The 24,827-nt window shown below is 43.3% G+C and overlaps 2 protein-coding genes across 4 annotated transcripts in view; one reads left to right on the top strand and one right to left on the bottom strand.

The window, feature by feature from the left end:
- Positions 1-24,827, top strand: part of GABBR2 (gamma-aminobutyric acid type B receptor subunit 2) — an 877,787-nt gene that overhangs the window by 827,402 nt on the left and 25,558 nt on the right. The window contains exons 16-18 of one of the 3 annotated variants that reach the window (XM_065584144.1): positions 5,283-5,465; positions 10,311-10,440; positions 20,149-21,799. In XM_065584144.1, the coding sequence (XP_065440216.1) occupies positions 5,283-5,465; positions 10,311-10,440; positions 20,149-20,318 (483 nt within the window). In that variant the 3' untranslated portion in view covers positions 20,319-21,799. Of the gene's footprint in view, positions 1-5,282; positions 5,466-10,310; positions 10,441-20,148; positions 21,800-24,827 lie in introns of those variants that run through there. The other 2 variants (XM_065584145.1, XM_065584143.1) reach the window with 2 other exon arrangements.
- Positions 15,747-18,897, bottom strand: LOC135981469 (myb/SANT-like DNA-binding domain-containing protein 2). Its single transcript, XM_065584146.1, has 2 exons — positions 18,193-18,897; positions 15,747-15,934 (listed from the first exon to the last, which is right to left on the bottom strand). The coding sequence occupies exons 1-2, from the start codon at positions 18,766-18,768 to the stop codon at positions 15,881-15,883; spliced, it is 630 nt and encodes a 209-aa protein (XP_065440218.1). The 5' UTR covers positions 18,769-18,897; the 3' UTR covers positions 15,747-15,880.

The following is a 24,827-nucleotide window of genomic DNA, read 5'->3' as shown; positions in this document are numbered from 1 at the left end:
TTTTGTATGATAATTCTATATTAATTTCATTACACCTACAAGCAAGAGGAATATGTGAGATTTCTAAATCAAGCCAATCTGTTATGCATTAAATTGTCTCTGAGCCCTAGTGGGAGAGGGGGTGAACTTCCATGAGATTTTGGAAAAAGATGAATACATAAAGCAAAAGGTGCAAGAACTTGAATACATACATTTCTAATGCATACATCTCACTATCTCACTAAGTCTGCGGGAAACAATGATTTGCATCTATAATTTGAATAGGTCTCTGGTTCCTTCTTTTAAGGAATGCAAGAGAGGAAGGGTGCTATTCATAGGCTTAGAAGACCTGGGTTCAATTTTCTGCTGTGCCTCAGACATGCTATGTGACCTAAGGCAAGTTACTCCATCTCTCTAGGTATGTTTACACAGCCCACAGCAGCTCAGGTCAACAGACTCAGCCTCACGGGGTTTGTGCTGCCATGCTAAACATAGATGTGTAGACAGTGCTTTGAAGTTCTGGCTCAGGCTGGAGCTTGGGCTGCAGAGTCCACTGCTCTCCTTAGGCTTCCAGAGCCTGAGCTCCAGCCTGAGCCACCTCACCTACACAGCTACTTTTAGTGCAGTAGCCTGAGCCCTGCAAGCCCAAATCTGTCGACCCAGCCTGGGAGGTTCACTGCCACGGGCTGTGTAGACATACCCTCTATGCCTTGGTTCCTTATCTGTAAAACAGCCATAAGAGTGTTGGGCTACATTAGAGGGGTATTGTGAGGATAAATATGTTAAGGACTGTGAAGCACTCAGACACAGCAGGAATGGTTGCCACATAATCGAATCTCCTACGAACACAGGATTTGTAATATAATAGCAGACTATTGGTCCATCAAGTCTGGGATGCTGCCTACATTAGTGGCCAATATCTGATGCGTCCAAGGGGGGCCCTCCCAAAAAAGCCTAATCCATCTCACCAACTGTGCAATTCGATGATAGAAGGAGAGAGGAATTCTTTCCTGACCCATGTAGATGTGCCCTGAAACACAAGATTTAATTGCCTTTTATTATCTTTGAGCTCCTCTTGTATATTTATATTATGCACTGGTGGAATGAATCAGAATGTATTCACAAAGAGCCAGAGTCTGATGTCACTCCACAAATAGTCCCATTCACTTGTGAAATGAGGTGCTAGTCAAGGTGAGTCCAACAGAATCTGAGTCAAAGGGAAATTGATTCCTATGGGAATTTGACTTAGTAAAGACCTCATTTTTTGGAAATCTACTTGATATTTTGAAGTAAAATAAACATGAATTAAATGTATAGCCTGGATGACTTTCATATAGTTAGTTGGAGACTGGATGCCTCAGAGACTGGGAGCGTTTCACCTCTAGGTCACCAGGTCCAATCCAACTAAGGTTAATAACGACCAAATGTCAACAATTCTTTAGTGGCTTATGTAAAGTAAGTTTGTGGCATCTGTTCCTAGCCAGAAGAAAAAGCAGTTCTTAGTGAACAGGTGTCCACACCACAAAAGTGCCAACACATCTGGCAGTGATTGGCATTTTCAGCAGATAGACCAACTACAAATGGGAGCAGGAACTGAACTACTAAATCTCCTCTAAATGTGGTTCCTGAAGGTAAGGGTTGAGACAAGTGGATGGAATGTCACATTAGCTGACCAGTAGTGCTTTATGCGTTCTGCGGTTAGAGTAATTCAGTCTCCAGGGCTGTATAGTCCAACTTTTTTATACTGGATCCTACAGAAGAATTACTTACAACATAGCCATAAGTTAAGAGAGCCTATTCATAAACACAATCATAAAGCAAGAGATTTAGGAGAACTGGTGAATGACAAATTGAATATGAATGCATATCTCCCCATAGGATCTTCTTGATTTCTTCAAAGGAAAACAACTTGACAAAATCTGACAAGACCATCCCTATCACACCTCTCCATCACACTCTCCTCCCTCTCCCCTATCACAGACACTGAGACTGCTTCCCAGCTTTCATCTAACCCCTGCCCTGCCCTGCCCTGCCCTCCCCTCCCCTCCCATCCCTTCCCATTTCTTAGGCTGACTCACCCCTGCTCTTCTTCTTCTCCTCAGCTTCTCACTCTCCTCAGGTTCCTTCCACTCACAATGCAAATATGCACTGATGTCTCCGAGCATAAAAAAATCTCAACCCCACACCATCAATCTATTATCTTATTGCCAATCGCCCAGGGAAAATCCATAAAGCCACCAAATTGCCCTTTTTCACATCCCTCCTCAGAACTCTCTGCCCTGATGCATACAGAATACTGAAGCCCGATCATGGCTAGTCAGGGGGAGTGCTGTGATCACTCCTCCTGAAGGGCTAAAAACTGCGCATACCATCTTAGGTTTGTTGTCCTGCTTCCCCTTCCCTCCATCCTAGCCCACTTGTTTGTCTCCGCCCCCTGTTATGTCTTGTCTTTTAGACTCTAAGCTCTTTGGGGGCAAGGACTATTGTTTACAGTGTTTGCACTGTGCCTAGTAAAATGGGGCCCAACCTGGTTGTGGCCTTTTTGTTCTACCCTGAATATAAATATTAAATAAAATTATAATTATAATTATAATAATTAATAATAAATCTGTCAAATCAGTTCTAGAATATAATTACAGGATAGTTACTTGTATGACTAGAGAGGCTTTATTGATACTGCATGCTGCTTTGGCAAGTTGTGGCACCTGTAGATGGGGGTACCACAACCTTTCTTAACTGAGCATTAATTAAAGGGACATTGACCACTTGACTTTTTTTTAAATGACTTTTTAAAATTCCAGCTTTATGGCATACCAGGTAAAGATGGTCTCTCTGAAAGTGGCTTTTTAATTTATTTATTTTTGAAAAATTAATTCTTATTTTAAAAAGTCATTATGTTGATAGCTGTAAGAGTGATTTCTGGAAGGGAGTAACTGACTGCCCAGGAGAAACAGTGACTCTACACAGATGACTGTCAAATACACAAAGTAAACAACTGAACAAAGAGAAAAAACATTTTCTCTTTACTTTCTTTCAGTTCAACTATCTTAGCTCAGGATATAGGACATAGCAATTACCATATTAGCTCAGCCCAGTGGTCCATCTAGTTGAGTAACCTGTTGCCAGCACAAGATGCTTCAGAAGAAAGTGCAAGAAAGCTCATAACGGAATAACTAGATCAGAGAGCAGTTTAGTCCTAACTTTTCTTCACCTAGAGGTTGCCTTATACCCCATTGTATGCAGATTCATATCCAATATATTGTTGCCTACCTAACTTTGGAAGATCTTCTTATCCATATAAAAGTCCAATCATCCTTAATAGAATTACATTGTTAGCCCCATTAATATCTCATGGAAATGAGCTCCATAGGTTAAATATGCATTGGGTCAAAAATTGTTCCTATTAGAAGTTTTTAATCTGCTGCCTTTAAAGTCCCTTTTTTCTTGCAATGTATACCTTTAACATGTCCCCACTTATTCATCTCCTTTCTAAAGTAAACAATCCTAATCATTTTAGTTTCTCTTCATATAGAAATCTTCCCATGCCTGTTGATTTTTATCACCCCTTTCTGAAGCCCTCTTCTTCTGCTATAGCCTTTTTGAGATGGGGTGATCAGAAATGAGCATAGCATTCCGTATGAGAGCATAGCATTGATTGGTATAATGGTATTAAAACATTTTCCATGGTATTTTTAATCCAATTTCTTATGCATCCTAATATTTTACACCAGTGCAAAGTGAGTACAAAGTTGATGTAAAACTCTATCTTTCTAATTCAGTAGCATTTGACACCAACTTTGGACGGTTGAAAATGACTGTACAAGTGCAGCGCAACAGAGGATTGGTTAAATTTTATGGCTGGAGGGGACCATTGTGATACTTTAGTCTGGCATCTTGTGTAACACCGCCATAGATTTCACCTACTGATTTTTGCATCTAATCTAACAACATATGGATGAAGTGGAACACGGCTTTGTAGCATGACGTCCAAATCTTGATTTAAAGACTCCCGAGTGATGCAGAATTCACCACATTCCTTGGTCAGCTGATCTGATAATTAATTACTCTTTTTTTGTATTATTTCCAATTTGAATTTAGTTCACTTCAAACTTCCAAACTTTGTGATATTTTTTTTCTGCTCGATGAAAAAGTTACTCAGACTCTACCTTAACTCCATCTTAATGCAGTTTTTTGTCTGGGAATATAACTATAAAAACGGGATACAATAGTCATTAATAGCTTAACTTAATTACAACCTTCAAATGTAGCCTATTACCATAGCCTGTCTGCATCTCTCATTTATAACCCCATCTTCTGGAATGATCACTTCAGTGCCTGATCAGCCTCTTCCCACCTCTATCGGAAGTGGAGTCCCAAAGAGAGGCATTTTTCCCTCCATTCCTTCGGCTCATGAAACCAACTTCCCTAACTGGAGGATGTGGGGAGCCAGCTCTGTGGTGGAACAGTACTACCATGTCCTGATATGCCATCTCTTCAAATAATTCGCTATCTCTGTAGGCCTCACCGGTTCGTCAGCTTTGGCCTTAAGAGGCTGCACTGTGCTTGAGGGCCATGAGAGGCTCAAAGTGGGTTTATACATATGTCACTTGGCAAATGGTCATACAGTTTGCACTCTCTGAAGTAAACTGGATAGCCACCACCCTTGTTAAACTGCTGCTGGCCTTCCACCTTCAAGTGGGGTTTTTTTCTCTGTCACTGTCTACTAGGTTGTACTAGGGTTTATCTTTATCTTTAAGTTTGAGCTTAACCTTTTTTTAAAAAATGTGGTGTATTTAATTTATCTGAATGGCTATTCTTTATTTTAGTCTACTAATGGCTGCCTACTCCTCCTCCCCTGCTGCTGAACTCCCACCCAGTCTAAAATCCCTGTGATCCCTTTGTCGGTACCTCTCTTTCTCATTCTATCTCTCTGCTCACCGCATTCCTTGTAACTATAGGGTGTAAGAAATTTTCAGACAGAAGTGTGATTTTTAAGTTGAATGTTTCCCTTTGAAGGATGACAATATCAATGAAAGGAAAGAACTAACAAGGGATGATGCAATAAATTTTAAAAATAATATATTTAACTGGAACTTTAAGAAACATTTCCCAATAATTGGAAAAAATGGAACAGTTCATCTTGCAAGGTTATTATAGCTCAACAGTCTTCATGATCACAGAGAAATTGTCCTCCATGTGGAAAGTAAAGTGTACCTTCTATTATTTTTATTTGGGGGGCCAGAAGAAACTGATATAAAAATAAAATCCTCTGCAGAATTTCTCACAGCTTTTAAACCTTTCAGTTAATCACACTGAGGACAAATCCTGATGCGGCCACTCAGAACAGACGTTTCCAATTCACTCAAAATCAAAAGAAGGAAGACTCAAAAACATCAACATCAGTCACCAGTGTCAATCAAGCCAGTACATCTCGGCTAGAAGGACTGCAGTCAGAAAACCACCGCTTGAGAATGAAAATCACAGAGGTATCATTTACTGTATAGACTAAACCAGATAAATCTGTCCTGTGGATGAAATACGTTATTTGCATAGTTGTAAAGCCATACAAAGCTTAACCTTACTCATTTTTTTCAACCAAAACCTCATAATTTTAGCCTGTGTTTCTAAAGAAAGAAAGTTGGTTAGCAAGTGGGAAAAAATTAAAATCATAAGTATTGTCATACTTATAAACTAATAGAGATGAGACACTTCATCTCATCACAGATGATACCTTTATCAGCTTTATGTGAAACTTCCCTCGTTTCTGAGAATTCCCAACAGGTACATGAACTCTCTATGCTACCTGTAGACAGACTAAACACCTCTAGTTGTACAGGTGTAGTTGTAAAAGTGCAAATCTTATATCATGACCACCATGGGACTCAAAGAGTAGGTATGGTATATTGACATTTTTTATTGTACCTTGCAGCATCCCAATAATACTTCCACTTTTACTGAGTTGGTCCAATACCCCAATTTTGAGGTAGCAGAGTGTTCTAGTGGATAAGGTACAATGCTGTGAATCAGGAGATCTGGATTCTGTTCCCATTTCTGCTGCTTAATTGCTGTATGACCTTGAGCATGTCACTTCACCTCTCTGTGCCTCTGTCTGTACAGTACCTAGCAAAATGGAACTCTGATCTTGGTTGGCACTTCAGGGCACTACCATAGTATAAAATTCGCTATTACCAGAATAGAAACAAACTATGTTGGAAATCATACCGGTTCTTCATAGCATTTGTAGAGAGGTCCAAGAGTAGAAGTTCTTTCTGTTCAGACTTTGTCTAAATGGATTAAACTAGATACCAAAACCTGCCAAGAGCAATCAAGAGTTCCAGTGTCAGAAGAACTCGGGGCTCATTCTATTAAAGCCTGTGACTACCTCTACAGCTTACTTTCATCGTGTTTCCAGATCTGAGATTTATAAAGAAGCAATATAAAGTTAAATGAACACCTTAATTCATTATTATGGTCTCAGTTATAGAACCAGATCAAATTCTGGGGACAGATTGTCCCTAGAATTGTGTAAAGAGAGTGGTACAAGGAGCCCCTTGTAAGTACCAGGAGTAATTACAATCCAGACCCTGCTCCACTCCCTACTCAGGACTGTACCTATTAGCACAATTTAGCCCTCGGGGAGGTCATTCTTCTTTTCTGTACAGTCCTTTATGGTGCAAGTGCAGCAGGCCAGTGTTCTCTCTCTTGATCTTCCAGGCATGTTGCTGGGGTGAGGTCTTTGATTCTCTCTCCCTACAGTCTGAAGGATGCTTTCAAAGAGTTCAAGATGTTTTTCCCCTTGCCTGGAGGCTGGTACCAAGGGCAGTGCCAACCAAAAACAGCAGCTGAATGGCCACCTGCTGACTGGCAGGTTGGTCAGTTTGAGTTATGAAGAATCTAAAAAGTTAGAAAATAATTTTCAAATCACAGAAAGCATGGAACTTTCTCAACTCTGTCATGAGCTTGATTGTCTTGAAACCTTCCAAAAATGACACCTCTGAGCTGAATTATAGAAAAACGTCCTCATAAAAGGAGTTTCTCTGAGAAGGTTAAAAGGGAGTGAAGATACCATTTAAAAGAATGTTGTTTGTCCCAGGATATTAGAGAAGCAAGGTGGGTGAGCTAATATCTTTTATTGGACCAACTTCTCTTCGTGAAAGAGACAAGCATTTGAGCATACACAGAGCTCTTCTTCAGATCCTGTGTAAGCTCAAAAGTTTGTCTCTTTCACCAACAGAAGTTGGTCCAATAAGAGATATTATCTCACCCAGCTTGTCTCATTTAAAAGAAGGAAATGCTTCCTGCAGTCTTGACTTCATAGTCACATAGTCACATCCATGATGCCACAATTTGGGTAAGTTTCCTTTTTAATTGCCAAAACTAAACAAATGAGTTACTTATGTCAGTGCTACTTTGTTATTGTTATAAGAAAATGTTATGCATAGGGTGTGTGTGTGTGACAGGACACAAAAGCAGCTCAGGGAGAAAGGGGTCACATTTGCACTCTCAGGATTCTGGCTGGTTAGGGGCCAGTGTTGCTTCCAGCACAACTTAAAATAGGCCAGGGCTGACCTAAGCTGCGGCATTTCCTGCCTGGGCTGTCTGAGTGGCTGTGCACCCTGCAGTGTCCACAATTGGTATAGCAATGTACACTATAGAGATCACAATTGGTATAGCAATGTACACTATAGAGATCACTCAGCTTCTCCTAACATGCCTCATTCCATCCCAACACACATCTTGTGCGTAGGACCTACACTGGGGAATTCTCTCCGAGCTCCTTGTGGTGCCTTTAGGGTCCCATATGCTGGCTCAGTGGCATACAGGGTCAGGAGCAGCACAGAGAATCCCTCCCATAACTCTGAAAGCCAGAGGCACCATTATGATCACCTAGTCTTAACTCCTGCACAACATACACTTGATTATATCAATCTCTTGTTTAAAAGCTTTCTCTTTACATCATGTTATCAAATATTTTGACATTTCATATATTGTTTGATTACTGAATCTGCTAAATGACTGAATCTTTCTGTGCATTACTGATGCACTGACTCAGACAAGGTCAAATTTAAAAATAACAGAATTCCTACAAAGGGCTGCGTGCAGGTTGCTGTGGAAATCAATGTAGTAGCCACCTGGTCAAGTGAAAAATTCTCTAAGTTACATCTGTAATGTGTGTGCAGTGAATGAAATTAAGAGGTTTCCATGCAAGGCATGCCAGTGTCCAAGGGACTCGCTCTCTTATTCAGCAAGACGGCAATGTCATGTGAAATAAAATTTGCTTAACTAAAATGAAAAGTACTAAATGACAAAGCAGCTTGTTTTTTTTCATTTGTATGTTATCTCTAGCAAATAACAGTATTTATTGGCTATTTAGACTCCTATGTGCACAGCTTTCCACTTTAACTAATTTTGGTACCTTTAGCGTGACTTTTGGAGGTACTATACGGTACCTCCAAAAATCAGTATTTGACACACTGCAGTAATTGCAATGTCAAGCTGTCTACTATTCTAATGATAGAAAGCTATGCATTTAGTGCCCATACTGGAAGCAGCGACTTGAGTTTTTAATGGTTCCCACTAGGACTGTCAATTAATCACAGTTAACTCACGCGATTAACTCAAAAAAATTAATCACAATTAAAAAATTAATTGCGATTAATTGCATTTTTAATCGCACTGTTAAACAATCGCACTGTTAAATACCAATTGAAATTTATTCAATATTTTTGGATGTTTTTTTACATTTTCAAATATATTGATTTCAATTACAACACAGAATATAAAGTATACACTGCTCACTTTACATTATTATTTTTGATTACAAATATTTGTATTGTAAAAATGATCAACAAAAGAAACATTTTTCAGTTCACCTCATACAAGTACTGTAATGCAATCTCTCTATTGTGAAAGTGCAATTTACAAATGTAGATTATTTTTTGTTACATAACTGCACTTAAAAACAAAACAATGCTAAACTTTAGAGCCTACAAGACCACTAAGTCTTACTTCTCATTCAGCCAATGGCTAAGACAAACAAGTTTGTTTACATTTACGGGAGATAATGCTGCCCACTTCTTATTTAAAACATCATCAGAAAGTGAGAACAGGCATTCATATGGGACTTTTGTAGCTGGCATTACAAGGTATTTATGTGCCAGATATGCTAAATATTTGTATGCCCCTTCATGCTTCAGCCACCATTTCAGAGGACATGCTTCCATGCTGATGATGCTCATTAAAAAAAAATGTGTTAATTAAATTTGTGACTGAACTCCTTGGGGGAGAATTGTATGTCTCTGGCTCTATTTTACTGGCATTCTGACATATATTTCATGTTATAATAATCTTGGATAATGACTCAGCACATGTTCATTTTAAGAGCACTTTTGCTGCAGATTTGACAAAACGCAAAGAAGGTAGCAATGTGAGATTTCTAAAGATAACTACAGCACTCGACCCAAGGTTTAAGAATCTGAAGTGCCTTCCAAAATCTGAGAGGGATGCAGTGTGGAGAATGATTTCAGAAGTCTTTAAAGAGCAATACTCTGATGCAGAAACTACAGAACCCACATCACCAAAAAAGAAAATCAACCTTCTGCTATTTGCATCTGACTCATATGATGAAAATGAATGCGTCAGTCCACACTGCTTTGGATTGTTATCAAGCAGAACCTGTTATCAGCATAGACACATGTCCCCTGGAAAGTTGCTTGAAGCATGAAGGGACATATGAATCTTTAGCGCATCTGTGACACTGGCTACAATAGTGCCGTGCGAACACCTGTTCTCACTTTCAGGTGACATTGTGAACAAGAAGCGGACCGCATTATCTCCAGCAAATGTAGATAAGCTTGTTTATCTGAGCGATTGACTGAATAAGAAGTAGGACTGAGTGGACTTGCAGGCTCTAAAGTTTTACATTGTTTTATTTTAAATGCAGGTTTTTTTTGTACATTCTACATTTGTAAGTTCAACTTTCATGATAAAGAGATTGCACTACAATACTTGTATTAGGTGAATTGAAAAATACTATTTCTTTTGTTTTTTACAGTGCATATATTTGTAATAAAAAATAAATATAAAGTGTGCACTGTACATTTTGTATTCTGTGTTGTAACTGAAATCAGTATATTTAAAAATGTAGAAAACATCAAAAAGCATTTAAATAAATGGTATTATATTATTGTTTAACACTGCGATAAATCGCACAATTAATCATGATTAATTTTTTTAATTGTGCGATCAATCGTGATTAAGTTTTTGTTTAATCACTTGACAGACCTAGTTCCCACTCATTAGATTTCTTATACTGTGTTTTTGTCTTACAGCTGGACAAAGATTTAGAAGAGGTTACTATGCAGCTCCAGGACACACCTGAGAAGACAACATACATTAAGCAGAACCACTATCAGGATCTTAATGACATCCTCAGTATACGGAACTTTACAGACAGCAAAGGTAAGAATCACTGATGCCTGCTAAGGGCTTGGTCCTGCAAGGTGTTAAGCAGTTTGGCTCCCATGGACTGGCTCCCGAGGGCTCTGCATTTTACTGGATTGAGTGTTAAATTATAAGGTTTCATTTTGCAAATATGCAGAATCTAATACTAAACTATACTGTGTTCAAAAAGAACAGGAGTACTTGTGGCACCTTAGAGACTAACAAATTTATTAGAGCATAAGCTTTCGTGGACTACAGCCCACTTCTTCGGATGCATATAGAGTGGAATAAATATTGAGGATATATATATACACACATACAGAGAGCATAAACAGGTGGGAGTTGTCTTACCAACTGCTTAGTTACCTCACTGTATAAAATGGGCTTATCCTGTTGTGCGCTCTAAGAGCATATCATATACATATAAAATATCATAGAGAAAGACGTTTTGAAAGATATTCAGAATCAAGGATTTTCTGTGTTGCAAGCAGGAATAGAAAGTCATAGCGGGATGATTAAAAAGACTTTCTTGTTTTATTTTGGATGTTGTGACAATTAACTGAGGCTACATCTACACTACAGGGGGGAGTCGATTTAAGATACGCAAATTCAGCTACGTGAATAGCGTAGCTGAATTCGACGTATCGCAGCCGACTTACCCCGCTGTGAGGACGGCGGCAAAATCGACCTCTGCGACTTCCCGTCGACGGCGCTTACTCCCACCTCGATCCCCGAGAGGTCGATTTCTACCCGCCGATTCAGGCGGGTAGTGTAGACCCAGCCTGAGTCAGTATTAAACATGACCTGACCTGACCTGACCTGAAGAAAAGTTCCATGTAAGCTCAAAAGCTTGTCTCTCTCACCAACAGAAGCTGGTCCAATAAAAGATATTACCTCACCCATGTTGTCAGTATTAAATATGGGAAACCAAGTTTTCAAACATGATGGTCTTATTAGGGTGTCCACATTTTGCTTTTGGCAAAAAGCCGCAAAAAATAAATATTTATGTGCTTATATACTAAGTGCTGATTTGAGCTTCCAAACGTCAGATTGGAGACATTTGTGTTTGAAAACTGTTACCTAAAAATAGGCTGTGCTAAAAAGGAATTTTCATTACTACTATAGCTACCCCACAGCTGCTTTCCACCATGTATTTTGCATCACTCCCCAAAGAAATACAGGCAAAACAATTACTTCCATTAAAGATGTTCCGCTATTGAGAAGCAGCATGCTCCACTTGAGTCACAGTCAGGACACCTTGGTTCTATTTCTGGCTCTGACATTGATCTGCTTTGTGACTAAAATGGGGATAATGATGTGACAAATCAGGAAAATGGCTTATTATTCACATTAATCTTATGTATGACCCTGTTTCCCTGTTTGGTTTGATATTGTTACCTGCCTGAATGCATAATCAAATCAAAGGGGGTTGTAAAAGTAAAATCAAGGAAGGGTAAACAATAACACATACTAGACAACCTGTAAGGTACCCATTTCAAAGAAGTTAAGAACAAGAACTGGGCCATCAGCTGGAAGAAGAAACTACTTTGCTAGAACCACCCAGACTAAGGCATGTATCTCTTCCCAAGGCAGAAGGGGCAGCCTGACTAGGGAGTATGACAATAATGATAAATATTATCCTTTTTAAATCTACAAATGAAAATCACTATCTAAGAGGTAAGTATTATATATCTCAAGCTGTCCCCCAGTGGCTCAAGAGCATGAGTACCCATTTCAGGGCAGGCTGTCAGGAAACAGAGCATATACCCCAAATTGGCTGTGAGTTCTGTCCGTACATTTCACTAACCAAGTACCACGTGTAAACTTCTCAGGCACTAAAACACTAGTCACAGACATTGCCTGTGGGTATTCCAATCTATTATGCCACCTAAGCAAGCTTACCTTTGTGATAGATGGTCCCTTACACCAAAAATCACAATGATATTCAGGTTACTCCCAGTCCCAAAGGACAGATCACTTACCCCAGGTCAATTGCACTCTAGTTCTTATACCAAAGACAACGCTTGTAGCCAATCCTATAATAAACAATCTAAAGAATTAACTAAGAAAAAGAAATGAGAGTTATTTACAAGGTTAAAGCAGACAAATATACACACACATGTGGGGATGTATCATCCCTACACCAACCTAATGGAAAGTTCCATGAGGAGGTAAGGGTCACAATGGGACACTTGCAAGGTAATAAATCATGGCCTTATGTAAGGCCCCCCTGGTGGTCTAGGGATTATATAAGATGAGGTAAACAAGGTAATAAATCATGGCCTTATGTAAGGAACGGTTGAACCAATCGGTGTGGGGCTATACATGTGATAAACACATGATTCTCCTTCTTGTCCAATCGGTAGATGTGTGATTATAGCCTAATTGTGTTATGTAATGTTAAGAAAAACTATAAAAGAAAGCTTGTAATAAACAGGATTGAATTCAGCTTGCAACCACATTGGTCGTGTGCTTTATCCGCTCCGCATGGGACCCCACACACACAAATGAGTTACAGTCTTAGGTTCCAAAAGTGATAGAAGCTGCTGTAATATGCAGATTCTATATCTCCTTTAGGGCTAACCCAGGGTAGGCAGCTGGGGATCCCTTGCTTATGCTTAGAAATCTTGCTGTCCCAAAGGCTATGTCTACACTACGAGAGTAGTTCGATTTTACTTAAATCGAATTTTTGGAATCGATATTGCAAAGTCGAACGTGTGTGTCCACACTAAGGACAGTAATTCGACTTTGTGAGTCCACAGTAACGGGGAAAGCGTCGACATTGGAAGCGGTGCACTGTGGGCAGCTATCCCACAGTTCCCGCAGTCCCCGCTGCCCATTGGAATTCTGGGTGGAGCCGCAAATGCCTTCTGGGTAAAAAAAATGTCTCGAGGGTGCTTTTGGGTAACTGTCGTCATCCGTCCATCACTCCCGCCCTCCCTCCCTGAAAGCGCCGGCGGGAAATCAGTTCGCGCACTTTTCTAGTCAGTGACAGCGCGGACGCCACAGCACTGCGAGCATGGAGCCCGCTGCGACCATCGCTGCAGTTGTGGCCGCTCTCAACGCCTCGCACCTTATCAGCCACCTTTCCCTGAGGCAGATGCAGATAAGTCAGGCGAGGAGGCTACAGCACCGCGGTGAGGGCCTGAAGTCTGAGAGTAGCACAGACCTCTCAGAAAGCACGGGACCCAGCACCGAGGACATCACGGTGGCAATGGGTCATGTTGATGCCGTGGAACGGCGATTCTGGGCCCGGGAAACAAGCACTGAGTGGTGGGACCGCATAGTGCTGCAGGTCTGGGATGAATCCCAGTGGCTGCGAAACTTTCACATGCGGAAGGGAACTTTCCTTGAACTTTGTGAGTTGCTGTCCCCTGCCCTGAAGCGCAAGGACACCCGGATGCGAGCAGCCCTGACTGTCCAGAAGCGAGTGGCCATAGCCCTCTGGAAGCTTGCAACGCCAGACAGCTACCGGTCAGTCGCGAACCACTTTGGCGTGGGCAAATCTACCGTGGGGGTTGTTGTGATGCAAGTAGCCAAGGCAATCGTTGATGTACTGCTGTCAAAGGTAGTGACCCTGGGAAACGTGGAGGCGATCATAGATGGCTTTGCAGCGATGGGATTCCCAAACTCCGGTGGGGCCATAGATGGAACTCACATCCCTATCCTGGCACCGGACCACCAGGCCACCCAGTACATTAACAGAAAGGGCTACTTTTCCATGGTGCTGCAAGCACTGGTGGACCACAGGGGACGTTTTACGAACGTCGGATGGCCGGGCAAGGTTCATGACGCTCGTGTTTTCAGGAACTCTGGTCTGTTTAGACGGCTGCAGCAAGGTATTTACTTCCCGGACCACAAAATAACTGTTGGGGATGTGGAGATGCCTATAGTCATCCTCGGGGACCCAGCCTACCCGCTAATGCCCTGGCTCATGAAGCCCTATACTGGCGCCCTGGACAGTGAAAAAGAACTCTTCAACTACCGGCTGAGCAAGTGCAGAATGGTGGTGGAGTGTGCTTTTGGCCGTCTCAAGGGGAGATGGAGAAGCTTACTGACTCGCTGTGATCTCAGCGAAACCAATATCCCCATTGTTATAGCAGCTTGCTGTGTGCTCCACAATCTCTGTGAGAGCAAGGGGGAGACCTTTATGGCAGGGTAGGAGGTTGAGGCAAATAGCCTGGCTTCTGATTACGCCCAGCCAGACAGCCGGGCGATTAGAAGAGACCAGCGGGACGCGCTGTGCATCCGGGAGGCTTTGAAAGCTAGGTTCCTGACTGAGCAGAGTAACCTGTGACTTTTAAGTTAGTGTACAGAGAAGCTGAACCTGCCCCCGTTTCTTTACCCAGTTAATGTTGACTATCCTCTCCAGTTACATACCCCCTTCACCCCCTTCCAACCCACGTTTAGAAATAAAATCACTTCTACTTTGTTAATGAACACCGTTGTCTTCATTACTGTTTTCGCGGGAATGTTTTAAAACTGGGACGTAGACTGTGGTGGGGAGCGGGTGTAGTGTACTGACGCAAATGAAGCTTCTAAACTCCAGGATTGACAGGCTCCGCTGTGGTGGACTGGTTGTTTCAACGGAGCCTGTCACCCCTCCTGATCGGGACTGTGTGTATGGGGGGGCGATGTGACTTTGTGGCAGGGGGAGGACGGTTACAGATCCCCTGCTGCGTGGCTCTGTGATCCAGGATAAGGACCGCCGCTTAAGATCTGTAACTGCCCTCCCCCGCCACAAAGTCACAGAGCAACCCACCCCCCACCACAGAACATGAAAACCACCTCCCAGACTGACCAGGGTAACTAGTCACTGCACTGTGTATGTGCCCTGCTGCTGGACCTGCCCCCGCCTATGTACCCTGCCAAAGGTGACTGTCCTGTCCAATTACCAACCCCCTTCCCCCCCTCCTCCAAAAGAACATGATGGAAACAGTAATTAACAGAAACGTATTTTTTATTATCAACTACACATGGAACTGGGAGGTGAAACTTGGACAGGGGCTTGTGTGAGGCGGGAAGGAAAGAACTTGTCAAATTTTGGGGAATGAGAGCCTTCTACTACTAGAGCTCTCTGCAGGGGTGGAGTGAGAGTTAGCACGGACTCTGCCGCCCCTCCTTCTTTGGACTTTGGGTGAGGGGGGTATGGGACTTGGTGGCGGGGGAGGGCGGTTAGAGATAGACTGCAGCGGGGCTCTGTCCTCCTGCCTCCGTTCCTGCAGAACATCCACAAGGCGCCGGAGCGTGTCCGTTTGCTCCCTCAGTAGTCCAAGCAGCGTTTGAGTCGCCTGCTGGTCTTCCTGCCGCCACCTCTACTCCCGATCCATGTTTGCTTGGTGCATTTGGGACAAGTTCTCCCGCCACTGGGTCTGCTGTGCTGCCTGGGCTCGGGAGCAGGCCATAAGCTCCGAGAACATGTCCTCCCGTGTCCTCTTCTTCCTACGCCTAATCTGCGCTAGCCTCTGGGAGTGTGATGCCAGGCTAGGTTGTGAGACAGTCGCAGATGTGGCTGTGGGAATGGGAAAAAGGGAGTGAATTCCTCAGAAAGATAAATGTAGTTGTGAACAAAGAACATAGTCTTTCTCTGTGAACAAGACCATGCACAGCACCTGTCACATGCGCACTCAGCACAAGGTCGAATTCTCGGCCTTCGCATTCAGTGCCTGGGGTCTTGCACAGCAGATTTGAGAAGCGGGGCAGGACACCGGAATTTCTGTAGCAGGCAGACATGGTAAGCCATAGACTTGTGGCAGCTTAAAACTTTAATATTAGCACTGGCGTCATTTCACATTGAAAGCAATGTCAGTCCCTGCTGCCAGCAATCCGGCAAGCAGGAACTCTGCCCCTGTCCCACCCCCTCACGGCTGTCCCCGGGAACGATCCCTGTAGGCTGCCCCTCTCCCGCCTCCACCGCTGGCCGCAAACCAGCGGATACAGTTCTACAGTTCTGTAAAGGAACGGGCAAGCAGTCCCAACAGTAACATTCCCCTACCTAATTCAAAGCAGGTCACCATGAGCGACATCACCCTCATGAGGATCTCAGACAGCGAGAAAGAAAGAATGCTTCGGGAAAGCCTCCAAAGACCAGGGCTGTATGCCGCCCTGCTGTGCAGAGCAATGATCCCTGAGTACTTGATTGTCTCGTGGCACGGCAACGTGTCATACTACGGAGGACCCAATAAGGCCGCTCTCCCCAGGAACCTGATGCAACGGCTTTCCAATTACCTCCAGGAGAGCTTCCTCGAGATGTCCCAGGAGGATTTCTGCTCTATCCCCGGACATATAGACCGCATTTTACTCTAGCTGCACTGGCAGTGACTAAACAGTAGAGCGGCTTGGGCAGAACAATCATGCTAAACCGGACATTGTTAGATTTTTTTTTCAATAGTTGCACTGCCCAGGACTGAAACGTTAAGCGCCTAGGGCAAACTAATCATGAGAAACCCATTGTTGTTATTCTTAATATTCCTGTTCTGTCCCACCCCCTCACGGCTGTCCCCGGGAACGATCCCTGTAGGCTGCCCCTCTCCCGCCTCCACCGCTGGCCGCAAACCAGCGGATACAGTTCTACAGTTCTGTAAAGGAACGGGCAAGCAGTCCCAACAGTAACATTCCCCTACCTAATTCAAAGCAGGTCACCATGAGCGACATCACCCTCATGAGGATCTCAGACAGCGAGAAAGAAAGAATGCTTCGGGAAAGCCTCCAAAGACCAGGGCTGTATGCCGCCCTGCTGTGCAGAGCAATGATCCCTGAGTACTTGATTGTCTCGTGGCACGGCAACGTGTCATACTACGGAGGACCCAATAAGGCCGCTCTCCCCAGGAACCTGATGCAACGGCTTTCCAATTACCTCCAGGAGAGCTTCCTCGAGATGTCCCAGGAGGATTTCTGCTCTATCCCCGGACATATAGACCGCATTTTACTCTAGCTGCACTGGCAGTGACTAAACAGTAGAGCGGCTTGGGCAGAACAATCATGCTAAACCGGACATTGTTAGATTTTTTTTTCAATAGTTGCACTGCCCAGGACTGAAACGTTAAGCGCCTAGGGCAAACTAATCATGAGAAACCCATTGTTGTTATTCTTAATATTCCTGTTCTGTCCCACCCCCTCACGGCTGTCCCCGGGAACGATCCCTGTAGGCTGCCCCTCTCCCGCCTCCACCGCTGGCCGCAAACCAGCGGATACAGTTCTACAGTTCTGTAAAGGAACGGGCAAGCAGTCCCAACAGTAACATTCCCCTACCTAATTCAAAGCAGGTCACCATGAGCGACATCACCCTCATGAGGATCTCAGACAGCGAGAAAGAAAGAATGCTTCGGGAAAGCCTCCAAAGACCAGGGCTGTATGCCGCCCTGCTGTGCAGAGCAATGATCCCTGAGTACTTGATTGTCTCGTGGCACGGCAACGTGTCATACTACGGAGGACCCAATAAGGCCGCTCTCCCCAGGAACCTGATGCAACGGCTTTCCAATTACCTCCAGGAGAGCTTCCTCGAGATGTCCCAGGAGGATTTCTGCTCTATCCCCGGACATATAGACCGCATTTTACTCTAGCTGCACTGGCAGTGACTAAACAGTAGAGCGGCTTGGGCAGAACAATCATGCTAAACCGGACATTGTTAGATTTTTTTTTCAATAGTTGCACTGCCCAGGACTGAAACGTTAAGCGCCTAGGGCAAACTAATCATGAGAAACCCATTGTTGTTATTCTTAATATTCCTGTTCTGTTAAAAATAAATGTTTAGATGTTTTAAACACTTACTGGCTGATCCTTCCCCAGATTCTGTGTCCGGGTTAACGGCTGGGGACGGTTGGTAGGGGATCTCTGTAAGGGTGAGAAGAGATCCTGGCTGTCGGGGAAATCAGCGTTGTAAGCGCTGTTGAGTGCCTCGTCCTCCTCATCTCCTTCCTCATCTTCCCCGTCCGCTAACATGTCCGAGGAACCGGCCGTGGACAATATCCCATCCTCAGAGTCCACGGTCAGTGGTGGGGTAGTGGTGGCGGCTGCACCTAGGATGGAATGCAGTGCCTCGTAGAAACGGGATGTCTGGGGATGGGATCCGGAGCGTCCGTTTGCCTCCTTGGTCTTCTGGTAGCCTTGTCTCAGCTCCTTGATTTTCACGCGGCACTGCGTTGCATCCCGGCTGTATCCTCTCTCTGACATGTCTTTAGAGATCTTCTCGTAGATCTTTGCATTCCGTTTCTTGGAGCGCAGCTCGGAAAGCATGGACTCATCACCCCATACAGCGATCAGATCCAAGACTTCCCGATCAGTCCATGCTGGGGCCCTCTTTCTATTCTGAGATTGCACGGCCATCACTGCTGGAGAGCTCTGCATCGTTGCCAGTGCTGCTGAGCTCGCCACGATGTCCAGACAGGAAATGAGATTCAAACTGCCCAGACAGGAAAAGGAATTCAAATTCAAATTTTCCCAGGGCTTTTCCTGTGTGGCTGGTCAGAGCATCCGAGCTCGGACTGCTGTCCAGAGCGTCAACAGAGTGGTGCACTGTGGGATAGCTCCCGGAGCTATTAGCGTCGATTTCCATCCACACCTAGCCTAATTCGACATGGCCATGTCGAATTTAGCGCTACTCCCCTCGTCGGGGAGGAGTACAGAAGTCGAATTAAACAGACCTCTATGTCGAACTAAATAGCTTCGCGGTGTGGACGGGTGCAGGGTTAATTCGATGTAACGGCGCTAACTTCGACATAAACGCCTAGTGTAGACCAGGCCAAAGTCCAAGCAGCAAAGAGATACAGTTTCTTCTTGTGAGGGATTTTTCAGAGTTCAGGGTGATGGGATGGGTTCATGCAATGTCTCCTCTTTCTGAGGGGAAGAAGGGGAGGAATGCAATTAACTAAGTCTTTGTTCTTTGATGTTTCACAATGGCTCATTTGGTTTCAATGGACCTTCTTGATCGGCAGGAACTAACACCTTCTGTAGGAAGCCAGCACTTTACATTAATTAATGCTTCTTTCCTGTTTGATGACTTACACAATTATGGAGGATTACCAGGCAAACACTTAATACCACTTTATAACATGGAGTACAGATATTATAAGTGAGATTAGTACATGCAGTATCCTATAAGCATTTCATAAAGTCTAAAAACTAAACACATTTTTATAACTCTAATATCTATTTTAACAATATTTACACACAGGTGAGCCCGACTGGTTTCAGCTATTTATTTGTTAGTGTTCAGTTGAAGCCTACATGCCTTGGCATGAGCTGGCACCTGGTCTGCCAAAGTCACAATATATATTATTGGAAAAACTAATTGCTATTCATTGGGGTGTCACAGTGAGACATCACAGAATTGGTTAATAGATTTCCAGGTCAGAAGGGACCATGATGATCATCTAGTCTGATATCCTGTATAACACATCTGAAGAACTTCCCCAAAATAATTCCTAAAGCGTATCTTTTCAAAAAACATCCAATCTTGATATATATATTGTCAATGATGGAGAATCCACCACAATTTAAGTTGTTCCAGTGGTTAATTACTCTCACCTACGGCTGTCAATTAATCGCAGTTAACTCAGCGAGTAACTCAAAAAAAATTAATTGTGATTTCAAAAAATTAATAGTGATTAATCACAGTTTTGATCGCACAGTTAGTACTAATTGTTGTTACCTTTTCTTGAATATTCCATTCTTTCACAACATCCAAGAAATTCTCTACACATTTTTCAGCATAATGTCTCTCTTCAGCAGGTGTTACTGCTAAAGCAAATGACTGCAGTGTCCATGCAGCATCAATCAGATGTGCTGTGACTCCCAAGATAGCAGTGATTGCTCAAGGATGTCCAAGGATCACCAGTCACAGCAAGCAGTGCATTTTTAAGAAGCTCAAACTTTATAGTCTTCTTGTTGTGATATAGGTCATGTATTCCTCGGGAGGTGTGACTGATTGGAAAATGCAATTTGAATAACATCTCTTGGTTCTCTGTCATTTACAATGTTGAATAGTCTGCAGACCATAGCTATTCACTTTGCAATAGCATTGGTTAAGCTATTGTACGGTACTTTCTTTCATACATGGGCTTGCAAAGATCCTGAAACTCTGTAAGGTTACTCTGTCACTGCTGGAGAGATTCATTTGCTGTCGGTGGGTTATCTGTAGCACAAGACCTGGAGGCGAAAGCATGTTTAGTGTGTAGATAGTACTGCAGACTTGAAGTATTTCAATGTATTAGAACTTAGCCTTGCAATAGCTACATATCACCGTCTTTTTATCCAGTGCAATCAAAACTATGATTAATCACGACTAATTTTTTTAATCGCTTAATAGTCCTACTTATGAAGCTCAGTCTTGAAACAAGTTAGTTTATTTCCCCCCACTGCTCCCCTAGGAAGGCTGTTCTGGGCCTTAAACTTCCATCTAACTTCAAGCCTAAATTTGTTGATGGCCAGTTTATATCCATTTGTTCTTGTACTACCCCTGGCCCTTAACTTAAATAGCACCTCTCGCTCCCTGATGCTTATCCCTCTGACGTATTTATAAAGAGCAATCATACCTCCCCTCATCCTTTGTTTTGTTAGGCTAAACAAGCCAAGATCCTTAAGTCTCCTCTTGTAAGGTAGTTTCTCCATTCCTCTGATCCTCCTAGCAGCCCTTCTCTGAACCTGTTCCAGTTTGAAATCACCTTTGTTAAACATAGGAGATCAGAATTGCATCCAGTATTCCAGATGAGGTCTCACCAGTACCTTGTAATAGTACAAGTGATAATAACACTTCCCTATCTCTGCAGGAAATACCTTGCCTGATGCATCCTAGGACTTAATTAACCTTTTTCACAGCTGCATCACATTGGCAGCTCATAGTCATCAATCAATGCACCCAGGTCTTATTCTTTCTCTGTCACTTCCAACTGATAAATCCCCATGGCCTTTCACTTTGCACTAGGGGCTGTCAATTAAGGATTAATTCACAGCATGAGTAATGTGTTAATTCACGGGGTCTGAAGGCCGGAACCCCATGCCTCAAGGGGGGCTAAATGTAGGGGATCACAATTTTTTCTAGTGGGGGGGAATCACATTTTTTTTAAGGGTCGCCAGCACAAAAAGTTTGAGACACACTGCTCTAAAGTTTTACATTGTTTTATTTTTGAGTGCAGTGATGTAAAAAAAAAAATCTACCTTTGTAAATTGCACTTTCATGTTAAAGAGATTACACCATAGTACTTCTATGAGGTGAATTGAAATACTGTATTTTTTTAAATCTTTTTTCCATTGCAAATATATGTAATAAAAATAATATAAAGTGATCACTGTAGATTTAGTATTCTGTGTTGTAATTGTAATCAATATATTTGAAAATGTAGAAAACATCCAAAAATTTAAATAAATGATATTCTATTATTAACAGTGTGATTAAAACTGCGATTAATTGCAATTAATTTTTTAATCTCATGATTAATCACAATTTTTTTAAAATGCTTGACAACCCTACTCTCACCATTGAAAATGTATGCCTTATTTCCGGTATGAATTTGTCTAGCTTCAATTTCCAGCCATTGGATCATGTTATACCTTTCTCTGCTAGATTGAAGAGACCATTATTAAATATTTGTTCTTCTTTGAGTAGTGTCCCACTAGGTGCTCCACTCTAGGTGCTCTGGCACCCCCTGCGTCTTTGATCGGAGATTTTTCATAGCAACGTCCATTCAGCCCGTGCATATGTGTTACTCCACCTCATGCTCCATGCCGTTGCTGTATAGCACTGCATGAGCTAGCCATCCTCAATTCCTTCTCAACTGCCCCAGCTTGAGATGGAGCCTCAGCTAGTTGTCCGAGTCGAGTTTTTTGCCTCAACCATTTCTCTTAGCTTTTGTACTTAGTGTATTACAGTAGTTAGTACTGAGTAATAGTTTAGTTATAGTCAGATTTTTTACAAAAATATATATAAAAAATATATATAGCTTTTAGATAGTTCCCCCATTCCACCCCCTGGGGAGTCTTTCACCCTTTCCAAGGGTATGTTCTCCTGGCTTCAAGTGTCGCTTGTTGTGTCAAGAGGCAATCCTGGGGAGCGACAGACACTCCCGCTGCATCTGTTGCTTTGGGGAATCTCTCATATTTCCCAAAAGTGCACTTCTGTCTGGTGTTAAAATCTAGAGCCAGAAAACTGGGAGATAAAACTTCAACTACTTATAATGGAGATCTTGCTACATCCAGCCTCTGACCCAGGCCAGGAGCCCCTTCATATGATGGTTTCTGAGAAAATTGGCTGCCTCGTCTATCTCTGAGCTGCACTCCTCAAGGACATTTGAGAGGAAGACCCTAGATTCCTCTCGTAAATCTTCTAAAGAGTATGCCCAAAGTTCTTCAGATAGAGAATCTACCTCAAAGAAGTCAAAGTCATTAGCTCCCCCAGATCCCATTGGTCTCCAACATGATACCCACGAGGCTGATGGTTCCTCAGGTACCGAGAGCTCCGCCAAGCCTAGAGACTCTAACGTATCAGGCTCTGAGAGGCCATTGGTAGTGACAGGAGACTACAGTGGCAAGAAGAGCTCTACTGTGGTACAGAAAAAGAGTGCTTGGGCTCCATCCAGATTCCCCTGGGAGCTTTCAAACTCATGCTACTATCCACTCCTTCAGCTACCATTACTTCAGCTTAAGCCATGGACACAGTACCAACAACAATCTTGGTACTGCAAGAATTCCAGTTTCCCCAAGACCTCAGAGTGTCAGAGACCCCTGATTCACTATTTCTTGGCTCTGATCTTTCCTGATACCGAGAACGTCCAGATCTCCAAATTCCTACCAAGTACCAATGGTGGTATCTCACACTTCCTCAGTATGGAGAGCCTCCAGATCTCCATACACCCGTCCAATATTAATGGTTTTATCTCAAGTTCCTTTTGCTGCCCCACCATTACCAAGTGACTCAAAGAAAGGGGATTCCGATGAAACTCTTCCTCAGCCTCCCAAATATCTGTGCAAGGCTCTTCACTCTGCCCCCAGGAAGGCTGTTTTCCTGAGATCCTTGAGGAGCCTGAGCTCACTCATGACAGATGTCCACAGCTACCATCCCGCTGGGGTGAGCACCTGCGGAATCTGCCACCCATGCCATATGCACCACCCCATTGGCCATACTGGAACCCCTGGGTGGTTTATTGCCATGGGTTCTCTAGGTCCTCAAGCTCTACCCTTCGTAGAGACAGATAACCCTCCTCATCCTTCCTTTCCAGGAGACTAGAGCCTCAGGAAGAGATTTTTGAGGAACAGGAGGCCAGGGTTGACAAGTAGATCTTTCCAACTGCGAACATCTCTTCTTTATTCCCAGATGAAGCTGTCAATGCCACCTCACCATCCCTGGCTGACAATTTTAAGCAGTTTCAGGATCTCATCAGGAGTGTAGTGGATTCTTTACAGATCCCCATCAAGGAGATTAAAGAACTGCATCATAAGCTGTTTGACAGCCTCCCTACTGCCTCCTCTGCCCCCACTGCCCTGCCAGTCAATAAGGCACTCCTGGATCCTGCAAATGTCATCTGTCATATGTCAGCTTCAATTCCTCCCAGGTACAAGAGGGCAAACAAAAAATATTGCGTTGCTTCTAAGGAGTCAGAATTTTTATTTTCTCACCCATCTCCTAACTCCTTGGTGGTCGAGGCGGTTAACGAATGTGGAAGGCAGCGCCACGTTAAATCTATGCCCTATGATAAAAATCTTAAATGTCTCAACCACCTTGGTAGAAAATCTTATTCTTCACCAATTTTACAGGCTTCTCTCGACTTTGCCGATACTGCTGCTCATTCGCTTTCCACAACAATAGTTATGAGGTGAGCCTCCTGGCTTCATCTCTCTGGATTCCCAAATTAGGTCCAGAATATGATAAAGACCTCCCTTTTGACGTTCACTGGCAACATGGATGAATCTCTGCATACATTAAATGATCCCAGGGCTACTTTATGATCTCTGTGGATCTACACACCTGCCCAGAAGAGAAAATTTAGTAGGTCTGTAATGGGGTCTACAAACCCTAAACTGAGCATAGACAGAAAAGCGAGGAGAGCCTCTCCTGTTTACAAGCAAGCAGTTTGACCACAACCCCACACAGCTGCCAGAGCTGCCAGTCATGGAGACAGGGACCCACAGCTGCAGCAGCTCATAGGGGAAACAAGGTCTGCTATAAAGGCGAGAGTGCAGAGAAGCAAAGGGGGATAGAAAGGCCTGGGACAGCAAAGGGGCAGCAGTTGGTGTTGTTCCTGCTATGAGCAGGGGATTGGACGAGATGACCTCCTGAGGTCTCTTCCATCCCTAATATTCTATGATTCTATGACACCCAGGCTGCACCAGGCTACCTCCATGAACAGAGACTGAAGCAGACTGCTAGACTTATTTAGAGGTGAGGGTCAAAGAATTGCCCTATCCATGTGCAA

Source organism: Chrysemys picta, chromosome 2 (genome assembly GCF_011386835.1).
Source record: "Chrysemys picta bellii isolate R12L10 chromosome 2, ASM1138683v2, whole genome shotgun sequence".
Taxonomy (NCBI): domain Eukaryota; kingdom Metazoa; phylum Chordata; order Testudines; family Emydidae; genus Chrysemys; species Chrysemys picta.
The sequence above is the reverse complement of the archived record's forward strand: the minus strand, read 5'-3'. Positions and strand labels throughout refer to the sequence as shown.

Excerpts from the sequence above, each read along its gene's own strand:
- LOC135981469 (XM_065584146.1), bottom strand. The coding sequence starts at position 18,768 with ATGCAGAGCTCTCCAGCAGTGATGGCCGTGCAATCTCAGAATAGAAAG. Across the intron at positions 15,935-18,192 it reads ATCTGGGGAAGGATCAGCCA|CCACATCTGCGACTGTCTCA; the intron begins GTAAGTGTTTAA and ends CCATTCCCACAG.